Here is a 27,500-nt window from a genome sequence, read left to right as displayed (position 1 = left end):
TTGAGGAACTATATTTTTTTGGCGGGAGAATGAGGATTTATGTTCACCAAAGCTGTGTGTTTATTCTGTGTGAAACGGTACCGAGGTGGACTTCAGGAGCCTCTTTAGTGAGACACTCACAGTGACCTCAGAGCAGCCTCTGGTGGCTCCTGGCCTCACCCCTCTCTCAGCCTCTGGCCTCACCCCTCTCTGGCCTCACCCCTCTCTCAGCCTCTCATTAACCCCTCTCTCATTAATCCCTCTCTTGCTAACCCCTCCCTCGTTAACCCCTCTCTCGTTAACCCCTCTCTCGTTAACCCCTCTCTCGTTAACCCCTCTCTCTTTAACCCCTCCCTCGTTAACCCCTCCCTCGTTAACCCTTCTCTCGTTAACCCATCTCCTTAACCCCTCCCTCGTTAACCCCTTCCTCGTTAACCCCTCCCTCGTTAACCCCTCTCTCGTTAACCCCTCTCTCTTTAACCCTTCTCTCGTTAACCCATCTCGTTAACCCCTCCCTTGTTAACCCCTCTCTCGTTAACCCCTCCCTCGTTAACCCCTCTCTCGTTAACCCCTCTCTCATTAACCCCTCTCTCGTTAACCCCTCCCTCGTTAACCCCTCCCTCGTTAACCCTCCCTCTCTCTCCCCAGGTGTGTCCATGTCGTCCGTCAGCTCGGAGAGCGACTACGCCATCCCGCCTGACGCCCACTCCCTGGACAGTGACTACTCTGAGCCGGAGCTCAAGGTCCAGCGCACCTCCTCCTACTCCTCCTACTCCTGCGAGAGCAGCAGCGGCCCGGTGAGTGTGAGGAGGGGGTAGGGGGGGGAGGAGGGAGGAGAGGGGAATGGAGGGGAGGAGGGGGGAGCAAAACAGGAGTGGAGAGAAATAGTGGGGTGGAGGAGAGGAGGGGAGCTGGGTTGCAGAGGAGGAGGAGGGAGGGAGGAGGTAAATGGGAGAGAAGATGCGGAGAAGTGGTGGTGATGATGATGCTGATGATGGTGGTGGGTGGAGCGGTGGTGTTGAGGTGTGGTTCTGTGGACCGTGTGACGGTGCAGGAGGTGCTGGAGAAGTCGGGCTACCTCCTGAAGATGGGCAGTCAGATCAAGGCCTGGAAGCGCCGCTGGTTCATCCTCCGCAACGGAGAGATCCTCTACTACAAGTCTCCGGTGAGGAGCTCCCTCACTCACTCACTCACTCACACACTCACTCACACACTCTCTCACTCACACACTCTCACTCACACACTCACTCACATACTCTCGCTCACACACTCTCTGTCACACACTCTCACTCTCACAAGTCCAGTCATTCACTAATTCACTGTGTGTGTGTGTGTGTGTGTGCGTGTGCGTGTGCGTGTGCGTTTGCGTCCTCAGAGCGACGTGATCCGGAAGCCTCAGGGCCAGATGGAGCTGACCTCGTCGTGTCGCATCGCCCGCGGCGAGGGAGCGCAGACATTCCAGGTCAGCTGACCCCCCCCCCCCCCCGCTTACCTGCTGACCCCTCCCCCCCCCTGTCACCTGCTGACCCCTCTCCCCCCCCCCCCCAGTCACCTGCTGACCCTTGACCTCTGCATGCTTCACCTGGAGTGAACGCTTGATTCTTGTTTGGCTGAGGAGAGCAGCGAGTACACACACACGCACGCGCGCACACACACACACACACACACACATACACACACACACACACACACACACACACACACACACACACCCTTCCTGCCCCCAGCAGTAGTATGGTGTGTGTGTGTGTGTGTGTGTGTGTGTGTGTGTGTGTGTGTGTGTGTGTGTGTGTGTGTGTGTGTGTGTGTGTGTGTGTGTGTGTGTGTGTGTGTGTGTGTGTGAAGAAGCTCTGCATTCCAGCGCCAGGGCTTAAGATGACATCAGGCCCTGGAATGTCTCGCTCTCTCTCGCTCTCTCTCGCTCTCTCGCTCTCTCTCTGTGGGTTTATCCAAACAGCTGATCTGATCTGCTCAGACACGACCACGGTGAGGGTTGTGGTGGTGAAGATGATGGTTGTGGTGGAGATGAAGATGGTGGTGTTGATTGTTGTGGTGTTGATGTCTGGGATGGTGGGGTGGTGGTGGCGGAGGTGGGGCTGGGGATGGTGGTGGTGGTGGTGGCGATGAGGATGATGGTGGTGGTGGTGGTTAGGGTGGAGGGTGTTGGTGATGAGGGTGATGATGATGGTCGAGGTGATAATTGTGGTGGTGGTGGATGTGGTGATGGTGGTGGTGATGATGGTGGTGGTGGTGGTGGTGGTGATGATGATCATGATGGTGCTGGTGGCGGTGGTGGTGGTCATGGTGGTGGTGGTGGTGGTGGTGTTCATGATGGTGGTGCTGGTGCTGGTGGTGGTGTTGACGCTGGTGGTGGTGTTGGTGCTGGTGGTGGTGCTGGCGGTGCTGGTGGTGGTGCTGGTGCTGGTGCTGGTGATGATGATGATGATGATGATGATGGTGACTCTGTTGGTTCTCCTGGTGCTCAGCTGGTGACGGAGAAGAAGACCTTCTTCCTGACGGCCGACTCGCCCAACATCCTGGAGGAGTGGATCCGGGTCCTGCAGAACGTGCTCAGGGTGCAGGCCAGCGGGCCCGTCGCCGTGGAGACCGCCGCCAAGCCCGCCGCCAGGGGCTGGCTCACCAAGGTGTGTGTGTGTGTGTGTGTGTGTGTGTGTGTGTGTGTGTGTGTGTGTGTGTGTGTGTGTGTGTGTGTGTGTGTGTGTGTGTGTGTGTGTGTGTGTGTGTGTGTGTGTAATAATAAACCGGGATCATTGAGTTCAGTGCACACACTGTGTAGAAAATAGCGCAGCATTTCAGACTGTGCTGGGGTCTGTCATTAGTGTGTGTGTGTGTGTGTGTGTGTGTGTGTGTGTGTGTGGAGGCTGAACACACTGGAGAGGATTCTTCAGAAACTGCCTCACGTCAGGACAGACAGGTTCCCTGTGACTTGTCTGGCTCCCTGTTTCCCAGTCTGTCTGTAGGCCTGTCTCTCTGTAGGCCTGTCTGTCCGTAGGCCTGTCTGGCTGGCTGTCTGTCAACCTGTTTGAGGGTTTCTGTCTGTCCCTCTGTTCTGTTGCCGCCCTGTCTGCATGATTATCTGTCTGTCTCACTGTCGTCTGTCTTTAGTTAGACGCTGGTATCTTCTTCACATCAGAAGGTGTGTGTGTGTGTGTGTGTGTGTGTGTGTCTGTGTGTGGTTAGTCTCTGACAGCTGATTGACAGCTTTGACCTGGTTCACGACCTGGTCCCGCCCCCCTTGGGCCCCGCCCCCATATGGCCCCGCCCCCCTCGGACCCTCCCCCACTCGATGATGATGATGATGAGGATCATCATCATCATCGTTTTTGTTCACAGCATGTTGCGTCATGTCGGCGATGTCATTCCCCCTTTTTATTTATTTATTCAAAACATTTTATTTATTTATTTAGGATGTTTGTACCATCGTTATCTAGTTGAGCCTCTTAACGACTATGATGACGACTGCGATCAGTTGAAGTCTGTTAGTTCAGTCTTCTGTTTGTTGTTGTCCAGGATTCACCCGTTCCCCGCATCGCAATTTCACATCGCAACCAATGATTATCTTTTAAGTAAACGGTGAACCTTCTAGTGAGGTCAATGCGAGAAAGCGCAGATGGTTTGTATATTTCTGTAGACTTTTGTTTATTACTTCAACGGAAAGAGGACTTTTACTTTGTAATGTACTTTGTACAGTTGTATTTATCCTGTGTAGCATCATTGCTATTGCGTAGCTATTTAGGAGCTAACCGCTAACGTCCCCCCCCCCCCCCCCCCATCTGTTTCAGGTCAAACACGGACACTCCAAGCTGGTCTGGTGCTCTCTGGTCGGCAGAGTCTTCTACTACTACCGCAACCAGGACGACAAGGTTCATAAAACAAGCCTCCCACAGTAGAATGAAACACACACTAGAGATAATACCTGCTATTTACTAGTTACCCCCTGACCACAAGACTCAAACGGCCCAATCACTAGACTCTGCCTCCAGCTTACATCCATCACGTCATCATTGTAGCATCATTTTGTCTGAAAAACGGACATAACTGATCCTGATAACGAGGAACACCTCAAGCACCTCTGGACTGACCTGCACCCCCCCCACCCCCTCCCTCCTCCTATCTGGACCTCTGACCTCACCCTCACCCCCCCCCCCCCCCCCTCCCTCCTCCTATCTGGACCTGTTACCTGACCCTCACCCCCCCCCCCCCTCCCTCCTCCTATCTGGACTAGGGCTGGGCGATTAATCGAATTTTGATCGCGATTTCGATTTCAGAGTGAAACGATCACCAAACTAATATAATCGAGTTGAAACAATAAAAAAAAAAAAATGTTTTTTTTTAATAGAAATTGCAGAACAGCTGGATTCATATCTGGACATTATTTTCTATTTGACCATTCTCTGTATATTTTTAAGGGGAAATTTCGAAGTTCTCATTTACAAAGTGTTTTCTTTTGGAGAGAAATTCTGAATGAATGCATCATGTTTTCAAACTCAAAAAAAATCGTTTGAATAATCGAGATTTCAATATATACCGGTATATATTATATTTCAATAATCGTGATTCTGATTTTTTTCCATAATCTCCCACCTCCCTCCTCCTCCTATCTGGACCCCCCCTCACCCCTCACCCCTCTCCCCCCCCCAGCTCCCCCTGGGCCAGCTGCGCGTGCGGGACGCGGCGGTGCACGAGGTGGACCGCTCCTGCGACTCGGACGAGGACTACGAGGCGGGGGGCCGGGGTGGGGGGGGGGGGCGGGGCTTCTTGTCCTCCCACTGCACCCTGGCGGTCCAGCCCTGGGAGCAGAGCCCCACCTACCTGCTCATCGGCACCAAGCAGGAGAAGGTATGGTGGGGGTGGAGGTGGAGGTGGAGGTGGTGGTGGTGGAGGTGGTGTGGTCTCTACTTTTTCGTGCCCGAAATAGGATAGCTCTGAAGCCCGGCAGTTAATATGGAAAAATATCGAAATGTAAAGACAGAACTGACTCAGCAAGTGGCTTTTGCAAAAACCTCGTAGTGAACGCAGAAAGCCGGTTGAAAATCGAGCCCTTCTTTTGAAGAACTACAGAAAATAAACGCAGATCGTGATTGTAGTTTGGTTTGGCTCCACTTTTTTTCTGTATTTGCTCCGATGTCTTTGGTTGTCGCTCTGGATGAAAGCTTCTGCCCTCTGACTACATGAACTGCTCCACCTCACTGCTCCACCTCACCTCCACCCCCCACCCCCACCCCCCCCCCCCCCACCCAGGACACGTGGCTGTACCACCTGACGGTGGCGGCGGGCGGCGGCGCCGGCCTGAGGGTGGGCACGGAGTACGAGCAGCTGATCGGGAAACTGCTGGACGCCGAGGGGGACCCCGGTGAGTGGAGACCCCCCCCCAGCTCTCTCACCCTCCAGCTCTCTCACCTATCAATGTCTCTCGCCCTCAACTAGACTGTATTCTTTACAGTGGGTCCAGTGGTTCTCTCTCACTCAGTCACGTACGCACACACACACACACACACACACACACACACTCTGTCTTTACACGCACACAGAGACATCTGGTTTTAGGTGATCAGGGTAATCAGGGTAATCAGCCGATCTCCTAACAGCCAGAGTTAAGAAACAGGTTTCAATGTGCCCGCTGCGTCATACCAGTGTCCGGGATTGAGTCAGTGATCCTGATCCTAACCAGTGGCTCCTGGTATGAGCGGACCAGCGTGACTCAGCTCCTGTCCGTGTCCCAGTGACAGCTGCGTTTATAGATCTGCGTTTATAGATCTGTTTCCAGGGCACTGGAACGGGCCGCGTATAACGACTTTGTGATTATCATGGTTTGTAGGCACGGGGGCTTAAATTAGACGTCCAATGTAACCGTATATCTTCATGGTTCAGACATAAGTAGTGTGGGTTGCGTTGGTAAATCGAGTTGAGTCAAAAGTTGTTATCTGAGGGCGACACATGCTCTTCCCTCCTGTTAGCATTTAGCCTAGCCTAGCTATTTTGATCTGGGATGCTAATCCAGAATGCAGACGGTGTTTATGACTGATCTGCGTGGGGAACGCTTTTCAGATGCAGGCTCACGCCAGTATAACCAGATATGTGTGTGTGTGTGTGTGTGTGTGTGTGTGTGTGTGTCTGCCTGCCTGTCTGTCTGTCTGTCTGTGTATGTGTTTGTGTCTCTGCCTGTGTGTGTATGTGTCTCCCTGTGTGTGTGTGTATGTGTGTGTGTGTGTGTGTGTGTCTCTCCCTGTGTGTGTGTCCCTGTCTGTATGCGTGTGTGTGTGTGTGTGTGTGTGTGTGTGTGTGTTTCTCTGCCTGTGTGTGTGTGTGTGTGTGTGTGTGTGTGTGTGTGTCTCCCTGTGTGTGTGTGTGTGTGTGTGTGTGTGTCTCTCCCTGTGTGTGTGTGTGTGTGTGTGTGTGTGTGTCTCTCCCTGTGTGTGTGTGTGTGTGTGTGTGTGTGTGTGTGTGTGTCTCTCCCTGTGTGTGTGTGTGTGTCCCTGTGTGTGTGTCCGTGTGTGTGTGTCTCTCCCTGTGTGTGTGTGTGTGTGTGTGTCCCTGTCTGTATGTGTGTGTGTGTGTCTCCCTGTGTGTGTGTGTGTGTGTGTCCCTGTCTGTATATGTGTGTGTGTGTGTGTGTGTGTGTCTCTCCCTGTGTGTGTGTGTGTGTGTGTGTGTGTGTGTGTGTGTGTGTGTTTCTCTGCCTGTGTGTGTGTGTGTGTGTGTGTGTGTGTGTGTGTGTCTCCCTGTGTGTGTGTGTGTGTGTGTGTGTGTCTCCAGACTCGGTGCTGTGGGGCAGTGGGGTCCTGTGCTGGTCTCAGGAGGGTCTGCGCTCCTCTCTCACCACGCTGCCGTCGGACGCCCTGCAGACCGAGGCCCTGAAGCTCTTCAAGGTTACACACCCCTACTACACACTCCTACTACACACTGCAACTACACACTCCTACTACACACCCCTACTACACACCCCTACTACACACTCCAACTACACACTCCAACTACACACTCCTACTACACACTCCTACTACACACCCCTACTACACACTCCAACTACACACTGCAACTACACACTGCAACTACACACTCCTACTACACACTCCTACTACACACTACAAACACTGTCTCTCCTTCAATCCTCTCTTTCTTTCTTTCTTTCTTTCTTTCTTTCTTTCTTTCTTTCTCTCTCTCTCTCTCTCTCTCTCTCTCTCTCTCTCTCTCTCTCTCTCTCTCTCTCTCTCTCTCTCTCTCTGTCTCTCACACACATAAATCATGTGGGAAAGGATCTGGTAACCAGAGGTCAGAGGTGAACAACGCCACTAGCACTGGGCACAGGCATGGTCTCCCTCTCTGTTCGGGCTTCTCTGTCTGCCTGTCTCTCTCTCTCTCTGTGCCTCTGACTGAGGGACTCTGTGTGTGAATGCTCTCTACCCTCCAGTAGTCCAGCCTCGGGCACATCAAACACTCTGGGGGGGGGGGGGACCACAGAGTGACGGCCCCCACCAGCTCATTAAAACGTGTGGTGAAGGGAGAGAGAGAGGGGGATGAGAGGGGGAGGAGGAGGAGGGAGGAGGGAGCCTTGATTATCCGGCCCTGATCGGGGGCTAAACGGTCCGCTGGTTTACCAGTCGTGTGAAAAGGAGGCCCCCCCCTTGTTTAATGGAGGAAGTAACTTGGGAGGTCAAGGCGGGGGTGGGAGGGTGGGAGAAGGTGGGAGGGAGGGAGGGGGAGGAGGAGGAGGAGGGAGGATAAAGGAACGAGGATGATCAGAGGAAGACGATGAACCTTGACCTTGAACGGAGGGTCTAGTTTCTCTCTCGCTCTCTCTGTCCCTCTCTTCCTTTCTCTTCTCCTTCCTTTCTTTAGCTCGGTGTCTAACGTATCTCCCCCGCTCCGCTGGCCTGGAGGTCGGCTCTGTGGGGCTTTCTCTGTGGGCAGCCAGCCCTGACACCCCTCCGCGCAGACACTTAGCGGCGGCCAGGGAATGGAACCGACAGCCTTTTCAAGTCCCGGCGGCGGCGGAGGCAGCTCTTTGAAGCCGCCCTCCACTTTGTTCCCATGAATCCGATGCGTTCAGAAAAAGGCCGTCTTTGTCTCGGCTCGGCCCGCGAGTTATCGCTCTTTAGAAATAATGAGGTTTGCGTTTTGCTTGCTTTGTCCTTTTTTTTTTTTTTGAAAAACAACCAGACGGAAAAAACGGGTTCTTTGTGCTAATTGCAGTGTAATGCATCTTTCCGGGAAGGATTTGGACAGCTTCAAAAGTACCACTTAAGCTAAATTGAATAACGAAAAATGTGCTGAGATGCGAGGCCAGTTGGTCAGGAGAGGCTCTGCTGCCCCCTGCTGGTTCTGTACTCGTATTGAACTTCAGTTTCATTTAATAGTTTGTTTTGTGTGAAGCGGTCAAAGTTTGAGGCAGAATACGGAGTATTTTGTACGGGATTTTGTGCCTTTATGGAAAGAAATGTTGGTGGAAACGGAGAGGAAATGACATTGGACACTGGACTGAAGGATTGAACCTGGGTCGCTATGCTAGGCTAACGTTGGCGCACTAGAGAGTTTGGGAGATGTCTCCTTTACATTTAGGGAATTTAGCAGACGCTTTTACCCAAATCCAACAGTTCATACACACCTTCACACACCGACGGCAGAGTCGACCACGCAGGGTGACAGCCAGCTGGTCAGGAGCAGTCAGGGTGACGGCGTCTCGCTCAGGGACACCTCGACACTCAAGCTAGGAGGAGCCGGGGATCGAACCAGCAACCTTCTGGCAGCAAGTGAACCCGCTCTACCTCCTGAGCTATTGCCGCCCCCACCCCCCCTGCTCCAGTATCCTTTTTAATACTGGTATCTCCCCTCCCCTCTCCCCCCTCTTATCTCTCTCCAGTCCTGTCAACTCTTCATCAATGTCCTGGTGGAGTCTCCCTCCATTGACTACCACACCTCACTGGCCCAGAATGCACTGCAGGTGTGCCTGACGCACCCGGAGCTGCAGAACGAGATGTACTGTCAGCTGATCAAACAGACGCACCGCCGCACGCCACACAACTACTCCCTCACGCAGGTCAGACCCGTGCCGGCTACGCACACCCAACTCTACAGAGAGAGACGCAGTGAGAGAGAGAGAGAGCAGTGAGAGAGGATGAGACTCATGAGATGAGACTCAGAGAGGATGAGACTCATGAGATCAAAAAAGTGTAAAAAAAAATTAAGTCAACAGATTGTGGTCGAGATATTGCACTTTGTCTCTGAAGACATTACACAGAAAACGTGGAAGACAATGAATTCTTTCGTGTTTTCTGTGATGTCAGTGTTCTCAATGACAATCCGTCTAAACGAAGACGATGATTCAGATGCTTTGGCATATCTCAGGTAGAAGTACGACTGCACAGTAGGGCAGCTCGATTATGGAAAAAAAATCATAATCACGATTATTTTGGTCAATATTGAAATCTCGATTATTCAAACATTTGATAACATAACAGTTGATAACAGTTTGAAAACATGATGCATTTATTCATAATTTCTCTCCAAAAGAAAACACTTTGTAAATGAGAACTTTGAAATTTCCCCTTAAAAATATACACAAAATGGTCAAATAGAAAATAAAGTCCAGATATGAATCCAGCTATTCTGCAATTACTATAAAAAAAGAAAATAATTGTTTCAACTCGATTATATTAGTTTGGTGATCGTTTCACTCTGAAATCGAAATCGCGATCAAAATTCGATTAATCGCCCAGCCCTACTGCACGGCCCGTATACACCAAGCTTGAAAATCCTTCACCAATGCTCAGCTGAACAAGTACACATGTTTAAGGTCCAACCCTCAAGCCGGCCGTCCCTGTGGTTCTCATGTCCCATCGCCGTCTCTCTCTCTCTCTCTCTCTCTGCAGTGCTGGCAGCTGCTCTCCCTGTGCGTCGCTCTATTCCTTCCCCAGCAACACTTCCTGTGGTACCTGAGGCAGTACCTCCAGCGCAACGCCGACCCCAGGTGAGGACCCCACGCCTGAGACGCACCGGACACACTCACAATACTGAAGTGTGTGTGTGTGCATGCGTGTGCATGCGCGTGCTTGTGTGTGTGCGTGTGTGTGTGTGTGTGTGTGCGTGTGTGTGTTTTCCAACGTTTATCCTTATATTTACGTGACAAAAAGAAAGCTGTAATACATAAACCTCTGGCTTTATGCAATCATGTCTATTTGGAACCTGTGGAATTAAGAGAAGACCAGTAACTCTAAGGTTGCTGGTTCGATCCCCGGCTCCTCCTAGCTGTGAGTGTGGAGGTGTCCCCTGAGCGAGACGCCCTCACCCTGACCGCTCCCTGACCAGCCGGCTGTCGCCCTGCGTGGTCGACTCCGCCGTCGGTGTGTGAATGTGTGCGTGAACGGGTGAATGTCAGTCAGCACTAACTGTAAAGCGCTTTGGATGAAAGCGCTGTGTAAATGAGGACCCTTTACCGTCCTAAACCCCAGGAGCGAGGTGGGGAAGTACGCCGTGTACTGCCAGCGGTCCCTGGAGCGCACGCTGAACAACGGCGAGCGGGAGGCCAAGCCGTCGCGCATGGAGATGGTGTCCATCCTGCTGAGGAACCCCTACCACCACTCGCTGCCCTTCAGCATCCCGGTGCACTTCAGCAACCACACCTACCAGGTGAGGGTCACCAACACGCACGCACGCACACACGCACACGCGCACATACACACACACACACACACACACACACCTACCAGGTGAGGGACACCAACACACGCACACGCACGCACATACACGTACACGTACACACACACACACACACACACACACACACACACACCTCTACCAGGTGAGGGTCACCCCACACACACACACACACACACCCACACACACCTGACACATGATCCCGGGTTCGGGATACTAACCCTAAACCAGTTCACGAAGCCAAACAATCATACCTACTATATGTGTACAATTGTGAATAATGGAAACAAGCACAATAAAAATAACCTTCTGTCAAAAGTATTAACAATGTGGTGCATCAAATGTGGCTCAAGCTAAACCTTAACAGAACAAAAAGAAATTGCACTTACACACTTGAAAAACAAAATACACAAAGCGCACATGTGAACCCAGTGTGTTCAACACACCAACACACTTATGTCGTCCATGACATCCTCCTCCTATAGGACTGATCGTCACCACCACCCATAACACCCGGCCTCCCTCTCCCTCTCCCTCTCCCTCTCCCTGCCCCTCCCCCTCTCCCTCCCCCTCCCCCTCTCCCCCCTCTCTCTCTCCTCAGGTGGTGGGCTTCGACGGCTCCACCACGGTGGAGGAGTTCCTGGGGCCCCTGAACCAGAGGGTGGGCCTCAGGAAGCCCCAGCTCTCCGGCTTCGCCCTCTTCACCGACGACCCCTCCGGCCAGGACCTGGAGCACTGCCTGCAGCCCTCCGCCAAGGTGAGGCCCCCCCCCCCCCACCCAGGGGCCGGGGTCCCACCCACCTCCGGTCAGGTGGAGGGGTCCGTTCAGAGCCCCTAACGCACATCCAGTCAGGTGGAGGGGTCCATTTCAGTCGAGACGCGGTTGGAGACCGTGTGCGTTTGCTGCGATGTCCAGTGAGGCAAAGTTGAAGTAATTTCAACTTCCAAACAAGTCATCTCCACATCACCACCGCGGGAACCCGACTAGACCTGCGTTTAGACGGCATTAGAGTCCATTCATCAGGACTATTGGTCCTTCTAGCAGAGAGGGTAGTATCAGTTTAATAGTTTAACATGGAGAAGACCTTTGAGACTGAGACTGGCTTAGGGCTGCTCTACAAACACAACGGACCGACTTTTGTCGTACTCTGGGAAATGAATCACAGTTATTATAGCGTTATTTTGCGTGCTGTTGTTTAGATCTGTGACGTCATCTCCAAATGGGAGCAGGCCCTGAAAGAACTGCATCCCGGGAAGTATGAGGGGACGAGAATCGTTCGTCTGACGTACAAGAGCAGGTGAGGACTTTTAAAAATACCCGAGGTGGGTTTTAACTAAAAGCTAATTACAAGAAGGTTTCACAACACACATTGTTCTCCAGCTTGATTTTAAACAACTTACTTTCATTCTACCAAATTAGAATGTGATAAATAAATAAAAATGAACAGTCTACAGTTAGAAACTTAGGTTTTTTAACTTTGTGCTGGGAATCTGTACATTCATAATCCCATAATCATACAGACATAATCCATAGATTAGATTAGATTGCGATTGTTCCCTAAACAGAAAGCCTCATTAACAACGTGTCTGTGCCGGCAGGCTGTGTTTCCGAGCTCATGCCAAGGGTGAGACGGAGCGGGAGCGCCTCCTGCTGGCCTACCAGGTGAACGACGAGGTCCACGGCGGGCACTTCCCCGTCAGCAAGGAGCTGGCACTGGAGGTGGCCGCGCTCATGGCTCAGGTCCGTAACCACGGGAACGAACGCGGCCGCAAACCACGGGAACAGCGCCAGACTCGAGCATATTGATTTCTGATAGACGCACGCAAGCACACATGAAAGTTTAAATCGAAAGGAAACCAGAAGGCTTCTATAGCAATCAAAACTGTTTTGTTTTCTTTTTTTTGTGTAACAAAAAGATGCCAAACTCTTGGACTCTACATTCGGTCTGTTGATTTATAAGACTCAAATAATCAGGATTTATTTTGGTCTCTCTCAAGTCCCTCTGGTTCAAAGCAGCCACACTGAGTCCTTCATTTCTTTGAATAATTCATTTCTAGTCGATCAGCTTTCATCCAGAGCGGTTCTTTCAGACGTTGTCAGAAAGGAGCAGGACGGAGGTGAGGGTGTCTCGCTCAGGGAGCCTCCAGGTTACGCTGTGGTGGGCATCGGGGATCGAACCCAGAACCTTTTGGGTTGTTGAACCTCCTGATCATTCCACCTGTCTATCTCAACCTCTCAACCTCTGTTCTCCGCTGCCCCCACCTTGCACAGGTGGAGCATGGGGACCTGGAGCGGCCCACGCCCCCCTCCTCCTCCTCCACGTCCTCCTCCTCCAACTCCTCCTCCACCACCTCCTCCTCCTCCTCATCCACCTCCTCCCCCGTCACATCGGGCCCCCCCTCCCCCAAGGCCCAGCTGGTTCTGCTGCAGGTCATGGAGCGATTCTACCCCAAGCGCTACAAGCACGACTGCACCTCAGACCAGCTCCGGTACCAAAGCACACGCACGCACGCACGCGCGCACGCACGCACACACACACACCATAAGAGGTTTACTGGAGGTTTACTTTCTGAACAGAGTAAACTTTGAGAGAGAACGTCTCAAATTGCTTTTCTCTCGAATGCATTTTTATGACACGGAATTCTGTTTCATTAATTTAAGCAATGGATCACAACAGGCTGTGGAATGTGCTCATTACACCACAGTTAAGGGGCGTTGTCCGTTGCGTGTCGGGACGGACAACGCCCCTTAACTCTGAGCACATTTCACTGACTGAAGTGATCTGTTGCTTTTATAAAACAGTTACGCAAGTATGGCGAAATGAAAGTCATAGACACTCTCAATTTTGAAGAAACGAGAAAGTCGGAAAAGCATTTTTTTAACGAATACAAAAAAGTAGTCCCTCCTGGATGCCTGCAAAGTGCGCGGCGGTTTTTACAACATTTCCACCCTCTCTCATCAACCAACATATTTTTAGGCTTCAGTGAACTATGCTATTGCTTTTATATATAAATAAACAACAGTTCAAGTTAGGCGCGGAGTGATACGGAACTCCGTAAACTGAACGGGCGTCATAGCTGTGTGTATACGCTCATTATACAACAGTTAGGAACCAATCAGATGGCTTGATTTAAGCCACCCGTTTTATAATTTCATTTAATTTCAAATGTTTATTGTGCTTATCCCTGGGCGTATTACTCATGTATGTGATTTGTTTCACAGCATGCCTCAATCGTTTTTTTTTTCACATGATTCACAGAGTGTATAATCTCCACGTCTTAAATCTGTGCGGGATATGTTAGGGGTGGACGTGATTCACACGACTAGAGGAAATGATTGTTCTGTAGGAATGTATTTAAAACAAGCAGATGACCACGATGTTCAAACCTCCACCACTTTATACTTTGCCTTTGTTTTTTTTTTCACTTTCACTTTCACTTTCATCTATTTTATTTTATCATTTCATTTGAATGTATGACAATGTTTTTCAATGTGAAGTACACGAAGTACAAAAAAAAAGTACAAAACGTTTTTCCTTCTGGGTTTTCCCCGCTCTCCTCTCTGCAGGGAGCTGACGGAGCGGCTGGCCGCTAAGTGGTCGATGCTGCGCGGCCGCAGTGCCTCCGAGTGCGTGAGGATCTACCTGACGGTGGCGCGCAAGTGGACGCTGTTCGGGGCCAAGCTCTTCAGCGCCAAAGTACGACTTTAAATATATATATATATATTTTTAAATGTTAAAAGGTGTTTGCCTTTGTCTTTTGTGTTTTTTTTGAGACGAAATCGCATCTTGAGTGTATCAAGATTTCATTCTGAGAATTTAAATAGTTAAATGACGTATAATACGTATAAAATTCAAAATGTACAGTTGTGTAAACGTATGGGCAACGTGAAAACGAGGAACTCGGGGGACAAACATTCCCCTCCTAAGTGATATTGTACATCTACAAATGTCTTTTTAAAACTAAAGAACAGATCAAACATTCATCAGGGCTTGTCATTTCTCTGGATGTGTGAGCTCTGAAAGGTGCTGAAGCAGCTGTTGTCTGTTGTTATGGAGATGCACCGCTGTATCGGCCGTACATCGGTATCAGCCGATATATTTGTCTCGTAGGTGGCCATCGGCCTATCTACAAATTAATTGAAATTAACCGAGGGCAGCAGCTCATGTAATCAGTTTTTTGTCACAAAATATATATATCTGAAAGAAGGGTATATTGAAGGTTGTTTCATAAATGTACATGATTTGAATTTGTGCGCATTCAAAGATAGTGTGAAAAGGACTGAAAGACTTTTAAACAGTTCTTTTCTTTAATATACATAAAAGGATTTCTTTGTCTCCCCGGCACATAGCGGGGGAATAAATAACAACAAAAGCTCAGTTGTTATTTGAAACATGGGTGTCCACCCAGGTATTGCTGCCTCCCTCATTATGGACTTAACCCCCGATGTGACCCGAGCTTCTCCTTTGTGTGTGCAGCCGTTGCCCCCGTCGCCGGTGGAGCAGAGCCAGGCCTGGCTGGCGGTGAGCGAGGACGGCCTCTTCGTGTTGGACCATACCATGGTGAGCCACTTCTATTCAGAGTGTCGGACCACCACCACCACCATTGGTGCATTCAACTTCACGGGGGGGGGGGAGGCCCTTGGTAGAAACCCCGCCCCGATCCAGTTCACGCCGCCCTCTACCAGTGGAGCTAGACGGGTTCACCAGAGCAGATATTGGTATTGTCCCCTCCCTTATGAGATGGTCTTGCGTTTAAACTGGAATAACCCCGGTTGTCATCATTTCATCTCTTAGCAGCTTGTTTTGTTTTTTTTGCATAAAAGATTTTGGAGGTTCTTTCATTTGATGAAAAAGAGTTGTGGACTATAAACGATAAGTGGAGGGTTGTGATTGTGTGTGTGTGTGTGTGTGTGTTGGTCCCTGAGCAGGCCACATCTACAGAGGTATGTGGAGGTTCTGCTCTGGAATAGTTTTACTTTCTTTGGAGACCAGAAATAACCACAGAGAAGAAGCCAAAATGCCCGCCCTCTGATTGGACGGCCCTCACAGGGCTTCGGCGACGATACAAACAACATCCAGCCCTGTCATTTCTGCTGGCCCTGTATTTCTCTTTACAGTTTATGTCTTCTGGGTAACTCTTAGGGGAACCTTCACTATAAATCAGGGGAAATTATGTACACATCTTCACACTCAATTTGTTTCTCTCCAGTACTGAAAGAGACGTTGAAAGACCAAAAAACCAAACTTCCCCAAAATCTGTCATGTTCGATTACAAGGCTGAGCGAATAAAACATGTGCCTGTCTCGTTCAAACGTAGTTTATGCGTTTTGTTACACCGTGCATTTCGTCTTCTTAATCTTCCTTTTATTTTCCTTTGGCAGCACACGCTGGTCACTTACTCCTACCCGTCTGTCATTACCTTTGGCGGTTTCCGTGACGACTTCATGGTCGTGGTGAGCCAGCAGAGGGAGCCAGGCGTCCCCAAGAAGAGCGTGGAGAAGCTGGTCTTCGCCCTGGCCAAGCCCAAGGTGAGCCGCACCTATTCCACTGTACTGTACTGTACTGTCTAGGCAGATGTTGAGCCAGAGGTTTGTCGAGGTAAACGGAGCTCTTTAGGTCGGTTTTGATTATGGTTAAAAACAAAAAAATAGTGATTAGAAAATCTACTTTTCAAGGGTGGCCCAGGCAAATGTCGATGGCGGCAGATATACTGTGAATGTCTTCACCGACATTTAGAATAAAGAATTATATTGTAAATGTCGGTGAAGGCAGTCTACCACACTATAGTAGTTTCAGACGAACAACAAACGAAATAAGATCAACTATAAATTAAATGCACAGCAGTAGTAGTATCATAGACACAGTTACAACATGTAGGCCTCTCTTCTACACTGGAACGTGGACGGGTCAGAAATGTCATGTGGAGGTGGAGGTGGGGGTGGGGGTGGAGGTGGGGGTGGGGGTACTGCGTTGTGGTGGCGGGTGGGGGGGGTGGGGGTGGGGGGTGAAGACCAAAGACCAAAGAAGAGGTGGAGCGAGGTGTGGCCTCAGCGCCATCATCATCACCACCACGCGCGCGCGGGGGCGTGTGACAGGATATGCTTCCGAGCGCTAATAAGCCGCGCGGGGGCGTAGCGACGGCCCAAACCGGCCGTGTCGCGTTACCGCCGGCCGCCGCGCTAATAAGACTCGAAAGGTTTGCTTTCGAAAGGCGCTTTCACGGCCGCACGGCTCGCAATAAACCTCGGCCGGGCCCGCGGTCGCTGGCGCTCCGGCACCGCGGTGTCAAATAAACCCCCCCGCCCCCCCCCGCCCGTAGCATAACCGGTGAAACCATTAACTCCACGTTCTCCCCCCCCCCACCCTGCTCTGTCATCAGATCCTGGAGTTGACTCTGCTCATGGCCAGCTACATCAACCACTGGAGCCCCGGCGGCCCGCCCCCCCCCACCACCACCGCCGCCGCCGCCGCCGCCCCCCCCACCACCACCGGCCCTCGCGGCCCCCCCGGCCCCCACCGCCCCCTCAGCCCCGGGACCTCAGTGGGACGGGGACAGCCGACACTTCCCCTGCATGACCTACACCACCAAGAGCCCCACGCTACTGTGAAGACCCCCCTACACCCCCCCCCCCCCGCCCCCTGCCCAGGACAGCAGCCCCCCCTCCTGGCCCCAGGACAGGAGCCCCCAAGACAGGAGCCCCCCAGCAGGAGAGAGATGGGGGGGGGGGGCCCTGGCTGGCGACACAACCACTGTGGTGTACAGGAGTTTTTTTTATGTATGGATCAACAAATACATACATACGGTATGTCTCTCAATATGTATACAACGTCAAAGGTACGTATGAAGATTTACTATTTTTTTATATAGCCCAATGAGGACTGTATTTATTTTTACTTTCGGCAGCAAAACAAAAGGGTGCTCCGACTCCGTTGAAGACACAGGATCTCTCTCTCTCTCTCTCGTTCTCTCTCGTTCTCTCTCGCTTCTGAACTTTGGACTGAAGGGATTTGGTTTAAGAATGGAATAAAGGGGGGGGGGGGCATGGACGGACTGACCCCCTTCGTTTAGGAGCAGGCTTTCCCCAGACGTACATTTTATCTCATTTTGGCCTCGTCAAGATGAGGTGTTTTTTTTTTTCAAGCAAGAACACACAGGAGATGGGAGCCCTGCTGTATTTCTATAGCATGGATGCGGAGCTACGGCAGATCTTAAAGTGCTGATTCTGGTCCCACGTTCACGCAACGCAAGGGCGTTACGGACCCCTTACGTCCTTGCGGACCCTCATTGCGTCCACCGCGAGGGCCTGACGTGCGCCTCCCAAAAATTGTAACCTTCCGTCGAGGCGACGCAGCCGCAAGGGCTGTGAAAAAAGCCTGACGGGGAACCATAAAGGTTCACGACTGTGTCGAAGCGTCTGCGTGGTCGTTGCGTTGCGTGAACGTGGGACCATAATCAACCCTTTAGACTCACTCTAACCATTACCAGGTTTACTGTTGACCGATGAAACAGGTTCTGCATCTGTTTAGAAAGGGACCGGTGAATAGGATTCCTCTTAACATGATCAATAGTATGTGTTTACTGTGTTTTTTAAATCATTTGCAAAGGTGTGCAATCCATAAAGAGTACAATGATAAGTTGTACAAACTCGCTGTGGTAAATGGTACTCAGTCTAGACTATAAACTTAGTGGTACTATAAATCAATGTTTTTTGTTTCCATAAAACTTGAGATATTTTTCATCTGTTGAGAAGTACAGGCCATATGTTTGGACTGTCCAAGTCCTTTCTAAACTTTATTTTTGACCCAGTGAAATGCTGGGGGAAAATCAAAATACTGTCAGTTCTATATAGAGCTTAAGGGGAATGCCAGATGTACTTAAAGTTTACCAGATCATTCAAACATACTTAAGTTAATGACAAAATGTTTGTCATTTTTTGAGTGTGGTGATTGTTTACTTTTCTAAGCTACAGATATTATAGATTCTAGCTTTCAAGTATTGTTATTCTAATAACTAGATGCGATAGCAAAGAGAGACATATCAGCATCCACATTTAGCAGTCTTTACAACGACAATATTCCTATTTTATTAGAGTTTATGTTTAAAAAGAGCATCAGACACTTGTCTTTAGTCAAGCTGCAGCGATTTAAAATTAAAAACTGTACAGGAACATTAGGATGAGCGGGGAATTATGTTTGAATGACTTAAACTGTTTTTGGATCAAACCACTGTCTAATGAGTTATTTATTACGTTTGCCATTGTTTGTTTTAATCGTTTAAAATAGAAAATGTTGTATTTACTTAATAATATTACAGAACTTAGACCATCTTGTGCTACAGAATAATTGATGAGCAGAGCATGTGTAGGAACAACCCCAGTGTGTATCAGGTGAACGAGTCCAGGCGGCTGAATGATGACTGTTGGTCTGTATGTTGTTGTATGTTTTTGATCAATAAAATAAAATGGGTACGATCATCAGTCGGGTTCCGTTTTGGTCGATGCGGTTCTGCTTTTCTACTGTATTTTAACCATTATATAGCTTGTTGAATTCAGACGTCTTGGTCATTATGGAGACCTAAGATAGAATGGCGATTAGTTAGTCTGGTCTCGTCATAACTGCTGCCTACTAAGGATAGCCAGATACCTCATATTCAAAGAGAATGTAAAAGAGATAACCAACCAGTGTTTTACTGTATCTCTTTATCTCTTCATCAAAACTATCTACATGTACATTTACCAAAAGAACTGGAAAATCCAGGACTAAAGTTGGCTTTGTTATAAGGGTTGCCTTTTCTATTGCTAGTATTTGGAGGTAATTTGGTCTGCCCTTTCAACTTCATCACGGTATGATTTTTATGAATGGGAAGTTGCCAAAAATCTGCACAATGCGCAGGGCCTCCTCATATATCCCCAATCTCAATGGTTCCCAATAAAGTATAAATCATGTGGAAAAGGCTCTGGTTATATACACTCTCGCTTCGACATAAACCTGGACTTTCAAACCAGACCCTGCAGCCATACATCCTGGAGATACCTGTTGAGCTGAACTCCTCGACTCTGGCGTCACCACACCAGCTGTCCTTTACGGCCTGCGATGAACGCGTATGATGGGACCAGCTCTCAGCCCAATAACCAGAATCCCTCCCAAGTCCCTCCAGAGCGGCGTGCTGATGGCTGTGGCCTGTTCACGGTAGCCCGTTGATCTGCCTGTTCTGTCTGTTGAGGACCAGGCCGCTGCTCTGCGCATTTATTTGTTCTCCGTCTTCCAGAAGGGTCACAGTAATGGCATTCTGCTGCCAATGGCGAGCTGTAAATCGCTCGTTTTAAAGGCTTGTCCACAGCCCTCCTCGTTCCAGAGCCTCTTGTATAAACTGAGCTGCTCATTTTAGGGCTCAGTGCTGACTTACTGGGGCCTTAATTGCTCATTGCTCCAAAAGTTATATTTTTTATTAAAAAATCATTGAGGAAAAGACGAGGTCTGGTCCAGAGTTCCCAGGAGAGCTATATGGAGGTAGAGGACTATGAATCAACCTCAATGTTGGCCTGATTCCATGCAGTGTATCCAACACATTATTGGGTATTGGTCGATGAAGATGCAGGCTCTTGTTCGGCTAAATATTCCATTGTCGACGTGTTTTCTGCAAGCAAGCAAATAGATAAATAAATATGAATCTATAATTGTAAGTCGTCTTTCACAATGTGTTTTTCACATTTTATTCTACTTTTACTTGGACGCAAGAGTTTATGTGAAGTGGGCATGGAACAAGTGTGATCCTAACACTTAAATAACCTCAACACCGTTTAAAAACGAATCTACCATCCATCTGTAATGTGGCCCTATACATCTCAAGTCAAAGCCTGTCAAATAATACAAATACAAAGACATCTTTGCTTTAAAAGATAGAAAAAAAGTAAGTGTTGTCAACAAACTGAAATTACTGCAACATTAACTTAGAGGCCATATGCAATATATGCCAGGACATATATATGCCTTTCCTTTAATAAGAAATGTTGTGTAGGTCATAACTTTATAATAAGCAAATGCTTATTATAACCTTCATCTATTTAACTACAGTGGATGCATGCCAGGTACAGAGCTAGTTAAGTATACTTTGAGTCTATCAAGGTGTATCATTTAATACCTATTATTGAATCTCTCCATTGTGTTCTAAGTCTATGCTTGCAGACTGTTGATCATGGTGTTGTTTTCAGCGTTGCATCATTCTTGGGGGGAGGAATGCGTCAGTAAATTCAAAGCAGCAGCAGTAATAGCTTGCAGTAATTAGGACCATACTGGAGCCTGGCCGCCTAGCTCCTAGCACCTAGCGCTTGTGTCCTAGCTCCTGGCGGAGAGATATCGCTGCGACGCTCTGCAGGAGAAGCACAACAAGAGATAAAGAACTTTTAATTACGACCTCGGAAAGGAAAGGAGCCGCGCGTTTTCAGACAGCATCAGAAGGTGCAGGTTGGTTGACGCCTTGTTTCCTCCGACTTGTCGGGAGTTGTACAAGTTATATATAGTTTATTCTTCTCAACTCTGTGATAACCCAGATGTTTAAACGAGAGGTTCTCTGTTGTGCAGCGGAGACAGCGGACCATGACGACCCCCAAGCCGCGGAGCCTAGCCCGGGAGGCGTCGCACCAGATCACCGCCGGAGGATCCGCAGGTGAGCGCGACAACATGTTAATATTATGTTAATAAGACCAACATGTGTAACGATGACGCAATAGTCGCATGGGGACGGCGGTGGGCTAACTAATGTAGCCGCTAGTGCAGGATGACACCCGAAAGAGGTGTTCCCCTGAAACAATGTCTGTCTTCAAGCCCATCCATATCACAGTACATCTCCTCGCCGAGGATCACTTGGAGCGCATCAGATTCTGTCCGCACAGACAAAGGTTTGAAAAACCAGGGAGCGCTTTGGGGAGGCATGGGGCGCAGCGCTCCGCCGGAAGGTCCCCCCCGTCCCATCGGACCCGTGGGGAACGGGCGCTCGGCTCGATGGTTCCGCTTTTTAAAAGTGCGATAGATTAGAAAACCTCAAGGTTAAACAGCTGATCGATGTCTGGCAATGCGGCCTCCTCAGAATAACCTTGACAGAACAACCTTTTTGTATAATAAAAAAATACAAAGTCATTCATGTAGTTGTAATAAGTCAACTCAATCCCTGTGGGTGGATGAGTCAGAGTGCTACAATGCATGCATTGCGTTTCTATACACTATATATATATAGGCCTATATATATATCATGCAAAGAACTAATCCTGTCCATTGATGATTAAGTGTTTCTCATGTATCACATATTCTTCCATGGGTGTGTGGGGCCTACATGCATCGGCCTGTCCCGACCCGTCCAAAGTGTCTCACAAAGTGTTTGAGTGAGAGTCCTATAGCATACAGACAGTGTGTGCATACAGAACGACGTGTTTAACCAGACCCCGGGGTCGACGTTCCGCTGCTGCCATGACAACCCAACAGAAATGATTAAAGAGAGGGTAGTGTACATGCTAACCGGTTCCCCTGGGTTCTGTGTGTGTGTGTGAGAGAGAGAGAGAGAGAGAGAGAGAGAGAGAGAGAGAGAGAGAGAGAGAGAGAGAGAGAGAGAGAGAGAGAGAGAGAGAGAGAGAGAGAGAGAGAGAGAGAGAGAGAGAGAGAGAGAGAGAGAGAGAGAGCGAGCAAGCTGACCTTTTACGCAAGGCAGGCTGATCAGACCCTCACTAGCCCCCCCCAACCCCGCTCTTAAATTTACTTTATGTGTTTTTTTAATTTCTAGTAATCTAGAATCTTTTCAATGTCAGTGCGTTGCTTTTCAGGTAGCTGTTAAATACTAGAACACATTGGCTGTTAATAAATACTTGAATACTTCAGCCTTCAGCCTCCTTCAGCCAAACCCAAAGTCCCAAACGCCGAGCTTTGGCTGCTGTTGTGTGTGAAACATTAGTTTCTTGGGAATGGGTCATTTAGTAACTATGGGGCACGGTGGTGCGTTGTTCCCTGACTTGAAAGCTTGAAAGTGAATTCAGTGAGTTTTCTCCCAATAGAGATAGACACGGAGCGTCTCCCCCCTCCCTCTCGCTAAAGCGGGAGAGGAGGTGTGCGCATGCGTGAGGTATTCTGAGCAGCGTGCAGCGCGCACCGTAACCCTAACCCTAGCGTTCAGTTACCGATTCAGATTCCCACGGAGACTGAACCCGAGAGGCACTACTGTGGTTCAACAATGAAATGATCGGAGCAAAACAACAGATGTTGTCACGTTTTAACACGTGTGTGTGTCTGTGTGTGTGTGTGTGTGTATGTCTGTGTGTGTGTCTGTGTCTGTGTCTGTGCATGTGTTTTTAAAATACATCTTAAGGAAATAAGAAAAGTGATGATTTTAGCTGCCAGATTTGGGGGTGTGTGTGTGTGTGTGTGTGTGTGTGTGTGTGTGTGTGTGTGTGTGTGTGTGTGTGTGTGTGTGTGTGTGTGTGTGTGTGTGTGTGTGTGTGTGTGATTACGCAGAGCACAAGCCGTGCTATTGTAGTTCATTACGGTTATTAACTCAGACTCGACATGGCAGGCATTGCGTCATCCATTTGGGAACGCGCCCTTTGTTCCAATCAGCAGCTTGTAAAGCAACAGGTGCTCCGCGTATGACATCACATTGAGCCTATTCACGTTAAAAGCACCTAAAAGGAACAACAAGAAACACACAGATCAGCTTTAGCATATATACCTGATCTGTAGACAGGAAGGCTCCTACAGCCGGAGACGTCTCAGCCGGGTCCCGCTGCCTGGCAACCATCCCAAACAGATATTCAATGCACACATGCTATTGGTCGGTCGTAAACTTGTGCCAAATGTCCTAAGGTAAGAAAGTTGTGTTACCGTGCTGCTGCGACACAAAGAATGGAAACCAATAGGACAACGTGGGCGAATGGCGTGTTTGAGTCACCATGGCGTCACTGGCCTGATGTCTGTACTCCTGTACGCCCATCCCGTATAGGAAAATACGCTCCCAGATTTTAAATGTGATGTTTTGCGGGGCTCTAAGATTTCTGAGGTTTTCTATACGTGGGCCTGATACAGCTGTGTGCAGCTGTATCACCTCAGTTTTCCCTTTGGGGATGAAGACTAAAGTAGGCTATTCATCTTATCCACTCCAGTCTAACGCAACCCAACTGGCCCCTTAGACTGTCTGACACACAGATACACTCCACACACGTTGTGGTGTGTGAATGAATGACGTTCCCCCAGACCTTTTGACAATAACCTCACCACTGTATCGGCACGGCAGCGGTCGCACGTGTTGAGTCTTAAAGGACGAGTGTGACAGCTCCATGCTCCCGCCTCCTGCCGGTCTTTACCTTTGTTGTCATGAACCCGTCCTGCCGTCCGTCGTCGGAGTGACCCCGGGGGCTGACAGAGTACAGGTCGCGGCCCCGAGGCCAATGACCTCCACGTTGCTCACCTCACCTATCGTTAGCCACCCCCGCCGGCCCCCGTTCGCCCCCGCCCCCGTTGGCCGTTAAGGCCGACGAGGAAGGAGGGTGTTAATTTATGGGGGAGCCGGTCACGGACTCTGAGTCGAACATGAATCAAACGGAGGGCGACGCTGCAGCGGGGGTCTTTAACGGCAGCAGAGCGTGATTTAGTGCTCTCCGGCCCGTCTGGACGATCACAGCCCAGACCGAGGCAGCGCGCCGCTGGCTGCGTCGGACGTAGGGCCTACGCTCGTCTCCCGGCCGATCGGGGGGAATAATTTAGGCATAAGTCTCTTTCTTTGCACAAGTACGTCTGAAAGCTGCCTGTTAACTAACTGTGTGTGTGTGTGTGTGTGTGTGTGTGTGTGTGTGTGTGTGTGTGTGTGTGCGTGTGCGACGGTATGAGCAGATGGTGTGTCATGTTGTTCATGGATGTCTCACAAGGACTTGATATATATACTTGCGTCTTGCAGCCACCAGGGGGTGACACTGCTCATGTTTAATCCAGTAAAGGTAAATGGATAGTGGTTGGCGCTCGCACACGCAAGTAGGTGATGCTTTCTTCCAATTAGCCGCTAAACAGTACAACAAAAAAAAACGAATTTGTATCGCTACTCTGCACTGATTCATAAATTCTGAAAAAAAAATCGTCTGCCCACTTTACAATCATATTGGCTTTCGTCCCCAACACTTAATGTTAGCAATCATAAGCAAAATAAATATGCCAATAAATATCTCAGACACACACACGCACGCACACACACGCACGCTCGCGTGCACATGCAGCTCGCGCGCACACGCACGCTCGCGCGTACACACGGATGCATGACAAATTAAAGCTGGATCTTGGCTTAAGGCACCGCCTGAGAGGCAATTTTGTGAGCATTGTATTTATTGTTCTTTATGTAAATTGATACCCAACATTCAAATGGAGTGTGACGACATAGGACACACACACACACACACACACACACACACACACACACACACACACACACACACACACACACACACACACACGCACACCTTCAGCATTATGTCAGAACCTTATTTTAATTACAGTCAAGCTCTTGTTGATTGAGTTGGTCTTAAGAGTGAATTTAAGACAAGACCGGGAAGGGGGAAAAAAACACACAAAGCCACTTAGCCTAAACGAAAGAGGAAGAAACTGCAGAGGAAAATCAATAATAAAGTCAAACTAAGCGGGAAACTCCAGCACTCATTGGAAGAGATGGCCTCTGCAATAAGTATTTCCTCTCTCGTGCGTCTCGATTGGCCTCCACAATCAGTAATTAGACTTATATTTATTTCCAGAAACAATTGTGCATGTTGTAGCCGAGCCTTTGATTGAACTCCCGGCGGACATGTTGAAGACAGATGTTTAGATGACCTCATGTTTGAAGTATGTTGTTTTGGAGGGTGCTATACCTACTATTCTCCTCTCTCTCACTCTCTCTCTCTCTCTCTCTCTTCTCTCTCTCTCTCTCTCTCTCTCTCTCATCTTCATCTCTCTCTCTCTCTCTACTCTCTCATCTCTCTCTCTCTCTCTATCTGCTCTCTCTGTGTCTCGTCTCGTCTCTCAGATGCGCCGTGGCTCCAGAAGGTTTATTTACAACTTGGTTTCATATTGACAGACACATTTGTACGTAGAGAGTTGTGGATGGTTTGGTTATAATGAAGCATGATAGCGCTAACCCATTTCTTCTACCTGGACGCAGTTGCATTTATTTTCAGATGCCCCTCTGCTTTTCTCTAAACGAAAAGCAAATCTGTGAAATTTGGATTTAAGGCGTAACAATCAATTGCATTATTATTAAATCACCTTTAATTTAATCGGGAGACGTTCGGCCTATTTGTTCTACTCTTCTTCTTCTTCACTATTTTTGATGCTAGTGGTCTATGAGGATTAATTTTAACGGAATGTCTTTAGATGCCCTAGAACGAAACTACATGCCACTCGCTGTGTATAGTTATCATAGCCTCTCATTTACTATGGAAGAAAACAGGATTAGAAAACATCAAATATTGCAAAAATAAACACAAGATGTAGTATCTCCTTCAACTAATGACCATTCTCAGAAAATGCAATAAAAAAACGACAATAAATCACAACATCACAAGAAATCAATTGCCTGTGACCAGACACAATCTGTAATTGCAGGGCAGCACAAATAGCGTCAGCTCGGCCTCCTAGAATAAGCTCTGTAATGTGGACGATAACTCGCATAGATACTGTACATCGACTGTGGTTGGAAACGCCATAGCACAATAACTCTTCCCAAATATGCAAGATCTAAAATACGCATTCCCAAAATATATATTCTTGAGGCATTTCCAAAAATATAGCATAGGCCTACATAAGCCTGCTGTAAAACCGTCCTGGCCTTGTGTTTTGTATCGGGCCTTGGAGCGGGGCCAGTACAGTGCTCCAATCAGCGACCTAATGACGGGCGCAGGCCGTTCCTCCGTTTGTGGGATGTAAAAAACAGACAAATAAACTACACAATGAAGTGAAGTCAAGGCTTGTGATTTATAAACCACATTAGCAATCAAGACGTTACCTTAACGACGCGATTAATAACCAAAAAAAAAAAAGGCTTCGCAGGAAAATAGTTGGTAATAGCGAGAGACTGGGCGACCATGCTGCTCGTCTTTTTTTTTTTTCCGTTTCATTTGGTTTTGTTTTGAATACAGATTTGCGATTCTTGTATTGCGCATGCATGAGCGCCTGTTTGCACACAGGTGCACACAGGTGCATGGGTAAAACACGCGCGGTAAGCCTCCGCGTTTAAAGATCCGCATCAGCCACAAGCAGGACATTAATCACGTGTTGGGCAGGCCATTCAGCAATAATAACAAGTATTACATTGTAATGATAAGGTCGGAATCAGAGGCATAATTGATGATTGTTCTGCATGGGAGGCCTTCCCCGGATCATTGGCTTTTATTTTGAAGAGGCAATTATTAAGTACAGGAAGTACATATTTGCTGTACATTGCTGCTAGTGTGGTCTAAAAAAAACAAGTACATTGTTGGTTTTAACCAAAATACATCCATCGTTTTAACCCATGAGGAATTTGGGGAAGTAGGTAGCAATTTTGCAGCGTAAAATGCATGGCAGACAACAATGTCAGCGGGACATATGCTTATCTAGGAAGAAATAATAAAACGGACATCATTCAGAAATTCCATGGCAATAAAAATAAGGCACAGAACAGCACATGGCAACAATAATGCAACGAAGAGGGAAATCAGCTAAACAAGCTCTGCTTAATTGAGCACTTAGACTAAGTAGTCGGGGGACCCGGACGAAGCAGAAAAATCAACAGTTTTGTGGACGTGTGTGTGTGTGTGTGTGTGTGTGTGTGTGTGTGTGTGTGTGTGT

The 27,500-nt window shown here is 48.8% G+C and overlaps 2 protein-coding genes across 2 annotated transcripts in view; both read left to right on the top strand.

Moving 5' to 3' along the window:
* Positions 1-17,346, top strand: part of plekhh1 (pleckstrin homology domain containing, family H (with MyTH4 domain) member 1) — a gene marked incomplete at its 5' end in the record, with an annotated part of 23,434 nt that extends 6,088 nt beyond the window's left edge. The window contains 20 exon segments of the mRNA XM_084482430.1: positions 628-776; positions 1,034-1,144; positions 1,355-1,441; positions 2,466-2,624; positions 3,783-3,863; positions 4,642-4,839; positions 5,242-5,353; positions 6,757-6,869; positions 8,861-9,037; positions 9,870-9,967; positions 10,449-10,626; positions 11,255-11,410; positions 11,854-11,951; positions 12,253-12,394; positions 12,926-13,143; positions 14,222-14,351; positions 15,132-15,215; positions 16,037-16,183; positions 17,035-17,094; positions 17,096-17,346. Coding sequence (XP_084338556.1) covers positions 628-776; positions 1,034-1,144; positions 1,355-1,441; positions 2,466-2,624; positions 3,783-3,863; positions 4,642-4,839; positions 5,242-5,353; positions 6,757-6,869; positions 8,861-9,037; positions 9,870-9,967; positions 10,449-10,626; positions 11,255-11,410; positions 11,854-11,951; positions 12,253-12,394; positions 12,926-13,143; positions 14,222-14,351; positions 15,132-15,215; positions 16,037-16,183; positions 17,035-17,094; positions 17,096-17,263 — 2,666 coding nt within the window. The 3' untranslated portion in view covers positions 17,264-17,346.
* A 3,739-nt stretch (positions 17,347-21,085) lies between these two features.
* slc25a21 (solute carrier family 25 member 21) overlaps positions 21,086-27,500 on the top strand; it is a gene marked incomplete at its 3' end in the record, with an annotated part of 7,583 nt that continues 1,168 nt past the window's right edge. The window contains exon 1 of the mRNA XM_084482153.1: positions 21,086-21,321. Coding sequence (XP_084338279.1) covers positions 21,252-21,321 — 70 coding nt within the window. The 5' untranslated portion in view covers positions 21,086-21,251. The remainder of the gene's footprint in view (positions 21,322-27,500) is intronic.

The sequence above is a fragment of the Micromesistius poutassou genome (genome assembly GCF_964030765.1).
Source record: "Micromesistius poutassou genome assembly, chromosome: 17".
NCBI classification, from domain to species: Eukaryota; Metazoa; Chordata; class Actinopteri; order Gadiformes; family Gadidae; genus Micromesistius; species Micromesistius poutassou.
The sequence above is the reverse complement of the archived record's forward strand: the minus strand, read 5'-3'. Positions and strand labels throughout refer to the sequence as shown.